Source organism: Patagioenas fasciata, chromosome Z, assembly GCF_037038585.1.
Source record: "Patagioenas fasciata isolate bPatFas1 chromosome Z, bPatFas1.hap1, whole genome shotgun sequence".
Lineage (NCBI taxonomy): Eukaryota > Metazoa > Chordata > Aves > Columbiformes > Columbidae > Patagioenas > Patagioenas fasciata.
The window spans coordinates 4,787,878-4,797,500 of record NC_092560.1 but is presented as its reverse complement, the minus strand read 5'-3'; the positions used below and the strand labels follow the sequence as shown (position 1 = coordinate 4,797,500).

Below are 9,623 nucleotides of genomic sequence, written 5' to 3'. Positions count from 1 at the left end.
GGAGCAAGACTTGCCAGGAAAACAAGAGTTTGAGCCTCAAAGTTCTAACTAACACAAGGCTTCAGACTCAAGGATGTGTCGTGCCAAGGCTGAGCATCAAACTGTAGCATCAATTTGTTTCTGAAAAGAAGATTTGCTGCGTGCACTGAAGGCTCAGGAAAAGGGACAGAAGTACAACACATCTATTTATGCCATTAAAACCATTAAATATTCAAAACTAGGGAGGGGGTGGGGGGAGGACTTCAAGACTTCTTTTCCAGATGCAGCCTGAAGTGAGACAAGCATTTAAGTAGCAATGCTGTTCTAAAATTGAAAAGAGAAAGTGAACAACTACAGGCAATGATACAAAAGCTTTTAAAACCATTTTGGAAGGCAGACAAAAGAAACCAAGAGACCGGTATCACACACTAATAAAAATGATTACCTCAAGGTAGTTGTTCAAATGTATTTTTGCATCTGCTTAAGAGACAAAAATAAAGGTAGAGATTCAGTAGTAATTTCTTTCTTGAAGTTGTATACATACTGACTCTTTAAGATAGGATACTATTTTTATTAGTATGGGGATCTTTTATTTGGGCTTAATTAATCTTTATTTGAAGGATATCAAACTACAAGAGAACAAAATGAGTATTGACAAACATTATGGAAGGGTTTATAGTTTGAGAGAGATCACTTCTCACATGACAAAATCATTCTTGAAAATCGATAATAATCAGGAAGTCATTAAACAAAAATAACATTTGAAAACTGTTGATCTTTTAAAAAGAAGGGAAAGATTTTAAAAATAGCTTGTCATTAATGACTTATTCAGAGATTCAATAAAAAAAAAAAATCAATGCTAGCAAAAGTTTCTAATTTGTACCACGAGCATGGAAGACTTGACAGAACAGACCCAAAATAAAATATGCAGACAGCGGTAATGACTGTTCAATGATTGCCCTATGAAAATCATCCCGGGAATGGAGTCAGCTTTATTAAAGAAAAATAAAAGAAAATATAAACACGATGGAAGAAGTTACCAGAAATAAATAAAAAAAAAAATCTATATTCACATTCTTGCCCAGATTCTGCCCACCTTTCCACCTTCCCAGCAACACATGTGGTCTGCTGTGGAGTCAAAGCAGGTTTGCAGGTAGGTAGGAAGAATCAGCAATCACCCTGTCACTGTTTACTATACAGCTGCGGGTGTACAAGGGGAATAACTGCAGCACTTGGAGCATCCTGGGTTCTTCATTACAGGAAGGCTCCTCTCTTACCACTCCATCCTGTGACAGAAAGATTTAAAACGCCCCTGTTGATATTTATTTCTGAGATAGGATAACACCTTTGGAAAAGCAGAAATAAATTGCACTCAGGTAGAGGACAGAAGCAGGTTTTGTGTTGAAATACGGACTGAAAGTGAAGGTTACCCAGTGTTTGTATCCATGATGCCAGCAACACCTTCTCCATACATAACTGAAATACTGGCTAATTCACTTTACATAGCTTTTCATCCTAATAAGCATAACAGTTTTCAAATGTTGTAAAAAACCTAATTAATCCTCTGACACATATGAGAAATAGCTTCTTACTTCACTGACAGAGAAAGTGTAACCTTGTTCAAATGACTTGCCCAAGGCCATGCAAATCAGTGACAAACCCAGCCTGAAAACTCTTGAGTTCTTAATCACACCTTCAGCTGCCTGGAACATCTCACCGCTGTCACCATTCTTATGGTACGTATTATCAAATTAGTCCCAACTGTGTCTGAGGGGTATGGTGCAAGCATCACTATATCCTTTCAGTACTGAAAAGTGGATGATAAGAAAGATGGGGACAGACTTTTGAGCAGAGCCTGTTGCGACAGGACAAAGGGTGATGGTTTTAAACTGAAGGAGGGGAGATTCAGGCTGGACATGAGGAAGAAATTTTTGACAATGAAGGTGGAGAGAGCCTGGTCCAGGTTGGCCAGAGAGGTGGTGGATAAACCATCCCTGGAAACATCCCAGGCCAGGCTGGATGGGGCTCTGAGCAACCTGAGCTGGTGAAGATGTCCCTGCTCATAGCAGGGGTGGCGCTGGGGGAGCTTTGAAGGTCCCTTCTCACAAAACCTGTTTTATGATAATCCAGGGTTAGTAATGTTGATAATCCAGGGTTAGTAATGCAGTTTAAAGGCTTCAGTGCCACTGCAGTTCACCCACTGCTACACTGGAAGGCAGCTTCAGAACCCAGAGTCTTTGCAGTATGACTTGATCTATGAAGGCCACCTGTCACTACTAACAAAACAACGGCTGTGTCTGCTCCACACTAGTGAATTAATGTCCCCATGAACATCCCATGGGCTCTCAAGCTGTCACAAACTGGCGTGTAACCCCCAATGGGAGCTCTCCCGGTCCCCACAGTGGGGTGTCTGGGTGGTTGGGAAGGCGCTGCAGGAAAGGTCACTGTGCCCTGGGCTCCACAGACAATCACATCAAGCACCTGGGAAGGCTGGGTTTTATTTACAAGCACGGGCACAGACTGTGTTAGTCCTTCACAGGCAGAATCCTACACAAGGAATTTTATCTGCCATATATCAGCAAACAGGTAGTTTCAATGACAGCATTAACATGCTGTACTTTTATGTGTCAGGCTCAGTTTTAGCCTTTCAACAGATCGCTCTTTAAATTAGGACAGAAAAATCATAATCTGCCTGTGCTCTGACATTTCAATACCAGACCAAGGGTGAGGGATACCAGACCCAAAAGTCAGCAGAGAAAAAAATCATGTATATTCCCAGATTCACCATCCCACAAACTGACTCTAGGAAACATGCAATTAGACTGTACAAGATTCTAGCCTGACTCCATCCACACAGCAGAGATGAAGGAGCAGCTACCCTGGGATGAATTATATCAGTGATTTCAGAAAAAAAGACATATTTGCAAATGCACAAGAAGTATCGAGAAAAATAGTGTTACACTTGCTCCTTCATCTAAATAAATTCACGAAAATAAAACCCTATGAAAGCTTGTATAGGGGAAGCCAACTTGCAAGCCTCAAGAAGAAGAAATACAGGGCGACATGCGTTACCTGCAGCACCAAGCGACCAGAGACACAAAATTTTGCCTGCAAAGCAAACAGAAACAGTACGTTAGGGGCAGAGAGGCAACAGCTCGTCTCATCCCACAGGAAGCTCTCCTTCTGTGGAACTCTTGCCAAATTTTAAGACTGCTCTCCCCATGATAAACCTCCCGAAGGAGTGTCATAGCCACATCCCCACATCCTGCGGGAAATCCTTAGAACAGCTGTCCTTCCAGTCCCCCCTACACACGCTGCTGCCCTGCAAGGCGCTGAGAAAAGCCTGCCTCGTGAAGAGGATCTTATAAATATTTACACTGCATTTCTATATTTAGGCATATCGCTTCTACGACAGCAACGAGGCTGTGTTAAAATAATTTGATTTAGAAATCTGTGAGGGAAAGCAAACAGCGGAAAATGGAAACCCACAGAGACAGCAGGCTACAACATTACTGGAAATTATACTACTGAAACATGGAAATGCAAAACCAAAGCTGTGAGAGGTTGCTGTTGAAACTGCAGTTTCTTAAAACAGAAAGACGGCAGGGTATTAATGTGTTACAAGGCTGTAAAGTGAGGGCTAGAGCCAGCATCTCCTTTCACTGACACTGGGCACAAACCCAGCATAATTCCACTGATCTTAGTGGTGTAACTAGATGCAAATTTTGCCTTTAGAAGGCAAGATATGAAACTGCATTTCAGCAGATAAAAAGAGGTTGGCTGGAGAGCTGTGAAAGTGGGAGCAGTAGTTTGTTTTAGTGGCCTCAGGAAAAATTCACTTAATACTTTTGGGTAATGCAAAGCTTTGAAAACCTGAATGTTTAGATGCCTTCTGAGAACTCCTGAGAGATGTACAAGTGTCAACGTGCTGCTATTTGTCAGCTCTTTTAACACTAGGGGGGAAATAAAAAAAAAATAAATTAAAAGATATCTACATGTTATATTGCCAGGTAATGTCTGTCACACGATGTTTTCTCGATCACAGAGGTGCCTCTGTGCAAGGTGAACCTGATGTGCCAACAAACCCAAAGAAGCTAGTAGAATTATTAACGACAAAATAGGCTCAGGGGTGTGAGAGATCGCAGGACTCAGTAGCGACGTAAAAAAATGGGCAAAGTGCAGAGTAAATACCTTTCCAGTACCCATGAGTCGCAACCCTTAAAAGATAAACAGTATCTTGTAGAGTCTAGAATGCATTTTTTTAATTCTTATTGCTAGAACACCCTGTCTTCTCAATTATACACAAAGGGCCCTTTTTTAAACTATTTCTCCGAGAAATCCACCCCTGTGAGCAGCTCCCGGGCAAAGGAGACAGGCCCAAAGCGGCGAACCGACCGCGGATCCTCTCACACCCGCCGGGCTCCCGCCCCCGAGGCCCTCGGACGGAGCAGCCGGGCCGCGAACCGCGGACGCCCCGGCCCGCCAACCGAGCGCGGCCGGACCCGATGGCGGCCCCTGAGCAACACCCGCCGGCACAGCGGCACCGAGCCTCGCCCCGCACGCCGCCCCCGCGGGAAGGCCCCACCTGCGGCTCAGCGCGAATCGCCCCCGCCGCTGCGCACCTCACCGCCCCCGCGCAGCCCCTCCCGGACCCCGCAGCACCTGCCGCCCGCCCGCGCCATTTGGGCCTTCGCCTTTATTTTTCTATCAGAAGGGAACACCGCGCTCCACTCCCGCCCCCCGCTGCGCACCCGCGCACGCGTGTGTCTGTGCCGGGGGTGCGGTGCGCAGGCGCGGTGCGGCCCGTCCCGCTCCCGCGCGCTCCCGGGGCGGCGGGCGGAGGCGGGTGAGAGCGCGGGGCCGCGGCAGCCGCTCCCCTGGCGGCCGCCGGGGCCGAGGCAGCCGCGCCGGGGCCCTGCGGAGCTGCCCTGCGGAGCTGCCCTGCGCGCCCAGCCCCCGCCCAGCCGGGTATTGTTCGCAGCCCGTCTCCGCCGGGGAAGTTTTGCCCTCGTCCCGGCTCCGCTCCCCGCCGGGGCGGGCGGGGGGGGCCGGGGCCCCTTTGTCGCCACCTTCCCGGCGTGCGGCAGCCAGACCGGGGCGGGGGGGGGGCGAGGCTCAACATGATGGCGGCCGAGGCCGGGGGTGAGGAGGGCGGCTCGGTTACCTCAGCCGGGACGGCGGGCGCCGCCGGCGGCGCGGAGCCGGGACACTACCCCGCCGTGTGCCGGGGCAAGGGGTCGGGGCAGCCGGGTCCCTTCCCGGAGGGCTCCGGCGGCGGCAGCAGCCCGGGTGCTGGCTCCCCGGGTAGCCCGGCTTTGTGCTCGGTGCTTGGGCTCCTGGAGCTGGGCGTGGGGCCTGCCTCGCCGGCGGCCGGCCCGGGGCAGGGACCGGAGGCGGCCCAGGCGAGCGATCCCGGCACCGACGCTTTCCCCCCGCTGCCGCCACCGCCGCCGCCGCCCCCCTTGGCCGGGGGGCTGGGGACTGTGGACGAAGGGGACTCGCTGGACGGGCCGGAGTACGAAGAGGAGGAGGTGGCCATCCCGCTCAACGCGCCCCCCACCAACCAGTGAGTAGCCGCCGCCCCGCCGGGACCCACCACGCCCGGCAGGTCCCCCCCATTCCGTCCCCCCGTCCCCCGAGGAGCGGGGTCGCGGCGCCGGCCCCCCGTATCTTATCCCGGCGGAACGCGTGTGTCAAAGTGCCGTCGAAGTCCCACAGAAGTTTTGCGCTCTCTCCCCCACCCACCCTCCGCCTCTCCCCGTTCCTCTCCGGCAGGAAGGCTGCTCCGCCGGGACGGTGCCCGGGTTCGGCGGTCAAGCTGCGGGCAGACCCGTGTCCCGGGCCTGGGCCCGCGGTGGGGACGGGCGAACACCAGCTTCAACCCGCTGCACTTGGAGGAGGAGGTACCCCGGTCATAACTGGTGTCCCCTCCTGGAAGAAAGGCGCTCTGCTCGAGTCCATTTAGTTGTGTTTTTTTTCTTTTTCTTTTTTTTTTTTTCAAGTTTTTGTAGCGATACTGCAGGCTGCCAGGAAGAGTGAGTTATTCCGGTTGTGGTTTAACTACCTGTTGGAGAGACTTTTCCAATCTCTGGTAGCGCCATAGTCTTTGTCGGAGGAGCCATGAACATTAATTAAAAAAAAACCAGCAAACCGTGACAAACGTGTTATCTATGGCATTCAGTGATTGATACACCATGTCATCATTTGGTATTACGTGGTTTTCCATTTAGAGTACCTCAAAATAACCCAGTAATCTTTGGCTTTCCCATTTCATATACAAACATAACTGAAGTAGCACACACGTGCTTGTTATGTTTGGAGAGAAGAGTCAGTTAAAAAAAAAACCCTGTAAATGTGCATTTAAGTTTTATAATGCATATCTGTCCATTAGGTTAATGTGGGTTCCTGAAGATCTGGTAATAGAAAGAAACTTGCACTAGAGACAGACCAGTTCTCTGTTTATATTGTGTGAAGTATCAGACAGTGTTATATAGAGTTCATATAATTAATAAGTGCTCTGAACACAACCTTTGGATTTAACTGTGGAATGTCTGCAGGTTTATGTAAAGCACTTGCGAGGCTTATGTTAGAACAGAAAGGAGCCCTTTTCCAGGTACACTTCTCAGAATAAAGTTGTTTAAACACCTTTCATTGCTATCTACAAATATGTCATTTCTGAAGTTACAGAGAGTATATCAGTAATTTAGGGTTTTGAGGTACAGGGTTATAGATGTATTTGAGATAGAGGTCAGAAAGTTAATCTGAAAACCCATCTGAATTTGGGTTCTTTACATTCTCTGCTAACTCCACTGACTGTTTAACTTCTGCAGTATTTCATGTGCTTCCAGGGTTTCAGGAACCATTGCAGTTGTGAAGAGGATGTAAAATGTAACATTATAGGATTTCTTTTAAAATAATCTCTCTAACCTTGACAAGCTTCCTAATAATCCTTTATTCTTTAAATTTCTGGACTTTTTTTTGGTGGAAGTTTGTAAACATTAAGGCCTTGTTTTGTGAAGACAGCGTTTGAATAGTCTTAAACTTGTAGACTTCCCTAACGAGCTATAAAGAGGATTAGGCAGATTTGACAAAGGATAAAGAGGGAAACAGAAGCACATGAAAGCAAAGTTACTTCTTCAGTATTGTGTGGTGTGCTGATGAGGTACAGAATTCTGCTCCTCTGGTTTTCGCTTCTGTTAGACACTGCTAAGTTCCTCAGAGAACAGAGGAAAACGCCAAAAAGCAGGCTTTCTTGAAATAGTTTTAGAAAGTGGGGTAATTATCTATGAATAATTACCTGTTGGATTCTAAATAATCGTTAGCATATCTACAACTCTGAATGGATTTTGCAGTCAGAATGTTGTCTTGTAAGTCATGTTCAAGCATGATGGTAACTGTCATGAAAGAGGGTGTTTGGTTTCTGACAAGGAGTGCATGCTGGGGGAAGACTGCAGAGGCCCTGATTTTTGTTTCGGTTGACAAAGCTGCTTACCTTACTCAGACAAAGGAGACATTGAAGTTTTTGCAGCACCAGAGCATAGTTCTGTAGTTAAATGTTCTTCTCTTGAAGATTCTTTAATACAGAAACATCCAAGAAATAAAATACGTTTTTAAAAAATCGATTAAGAATTTCCTACCTCCATAACCGTCTTCCTTGTAATTTTATCCTTGGTGTGTGACTTTTCCATTTAAATTAAAATAAAAAAAAAAAGACTGATAAAAATAATTAGAAGCCTTCTTACCTTTCATTCTTCGCTTACTTATTTTATACAGCATGCATTTTTACCATTCTCTGCTAAGTCATTCAAATTAGCCATATGCCAATACTAAACTGTATCCTTTCAGGCCTGCTGTTTTATTTTGCAAGTTCCCTTTCTTTGTAGTCATACCATCTGCTTCTATGGAGTTGAACCCTTTGTTACCAAAACTACAGATCAATATTATTTAACATCCTATATGAGAAGAGGCCCAATATAAGTCTTTAAAAGCTGTAATTGATCTGGTAATTTAAACTTGGATTAAATTTCTGCAGTGGAATGTGATTACAAAACTGCTGTTCCATTTGTTTAAATATGACTGCCAGCTCCACCCTCTCCCACTTCCTCCTAATTCATTCAGTTTTTACAGGAGGCATGCAGGGTTGGGTTGATGGATAATTCCATGATTCTGTCAAATGCTTTTTTTTCTTTGTCTTAATTGCTTACAATGTGTTGTGTGTACATCAGAAAATTGAGAGTGTTCTTCACTCCTGGCTTTGCTTTATGTGATCATACTCCAATTAGACTTTTAAGTATAACATGAAATGAAGCTTTCTGCATGAACTTAGGCATAATTTCACCACTTTTTCATCTCCTAACTTGTTGTGTAAATTAAAAAAAAGAATAAACCACACACAAAGAAATCAAAATCTGAGTTCCCAGTTTGCAAGTATCAGGCTGTAATGGTATTAGAAAGACTGAACTTTTTTTCTTCCCCCCACCCCCTTCCCCAATATGAGTAGTTTTTAAATACTGTATGATAGTTGCCATTCTGGTTGTTAGAGTAACTAACCTGAAGAGATGGGAAGTGAAGCAGATGCAAGTTCTGCACTTCCCATCAGGATGCTGTAAATATAGTTTGTTCAGGGCAGTCAGGATGTGTTTGTCTTCTCTAGCAAGCACCTAATATACTTAATTTCCTCTTCTTTTTTCCACATACCTAAGGAAAAGGGGAATATGTCTTCTCTTAGTGTGTTTTCTTCGGTTTTCTAGTAGTCAGAGGAGATTGTCAGCATGTCACAGGTTCTCCTTAATTCACAAGCTCAACATCCCCAAGTAGGGTTGATTTTTATCCTCTTTGTTCCTGAGTGAAACTGACTTTAGGCTTGTCTGTGCAGTGTGTATGTGTGATTTTTCATTTTTCTGGAGAGTGTTTATATTGTAGCATAATTCAATGTGGGAGACCCAGGGCGCTAGGAAATAAAGCGTGGAACTCTGTTTTGGTTTTTTTCCCCTCCATGCTTTCTACCTCATTTGCAAAGCTCGCTGACAGAGGCTGGAATAGTGTAAGGAAACACCTTTGGATTAATGAATGAATGTTATTTAATTTGGTTGTAAACTGGCAGTATGTGAAATAGATCAGTTATTTATGTATTTGATTAAAGTCTTTGTTGACAAGATTGTTTTAGATCTCAACATTAAGGTGGCAGAAGTGATTCCAGTATATTGCAGCAAAACTGACGTTTTTTCATACTGTGTGTTTTGAGCAGTGGTTATCAGTTTGAAATGGAAATCAGTTGAAAGCTATGAACCATACAAAATGAAATAGGCTGTCAAAATACTGTCTGATTAAAACAAATCTTACCTGAAGCAGATGTATTCTCACAGTCACTGTTGGTGCCTGTTGAGGCAACATAATAGTGAGAAAAATAGCTGAGTTTGGAGAGGTGGATAGAGAAGTATTAAGTAAGCATGGATTGCATGAAAGTAGATCATTTTCTGCCTGAACATGATGTGAAGTTGTAGTTTCTTCAGATAAGCCTATCAAAGGTGAAAAATCCAGGGGTTTGCAGCATTTGTTTATTTCAATAACTCATGAAAATAATTTTTTTTTCTGAGTAGTGGTTGAAAATCCTTTTCCCTGTTGAACAGAAAACTAAGGGGGAA

At 45.3% G+C, this 9,623-nt stretch overlaps 1 protein-coding gene and 1 long non-coding RNA gene across 12 annotated transcripts in view; one reads left to right on the top strand and one right to left on the bottom strand.

The window, feature by feature from the left end:
- The window catches only part of LOC139826436 (uncharacterized), a 20,425-nt gene extending 15,684 nt beyond the window's left edge, over positions 1 to 4,741 (bottom strand). For 4 of the 11 annotated variants that reach the window (XR_011736496.1, XR_011736497.1, XR_011736494.1 and 1 more), the window contains exon 1: positions 1 to 4,528. This exon is cut by the window's left edge. This is a non-coding gene — a long non-coding RNA (uncharacterized lncRNA). Of the gene's footprint in view, positions 4,529 to 4,641 lie in introns of those variants that run through there. The other 7 variants (XR_011736500.1, XR_011736499.1, XR_011736490.1 and 4 more) reach the window with 7 other exon arrangements.
- Positions 4,742 to 5,084: 343 nt separating this feature from the next.
- Positions 5,085 to 9,623, top strand: part of RASA1 (RAS p21 protein activator 1) — a 59,917-nt gene continuing 55,378 nt past the window's right edge. The window contains exon 1 of the mRNA XM_065860331.2: positions 5,085 to 5,545. Coding sequence (XP_065716403.1) covers positions 5,100 to 5,545 — 446 coding nt within the window. The 5' untranslated portion in view covers positions 5,085 to 5,099. The remainder of the gene's footprint in view (positions 5,546 to 9,623) is intronic.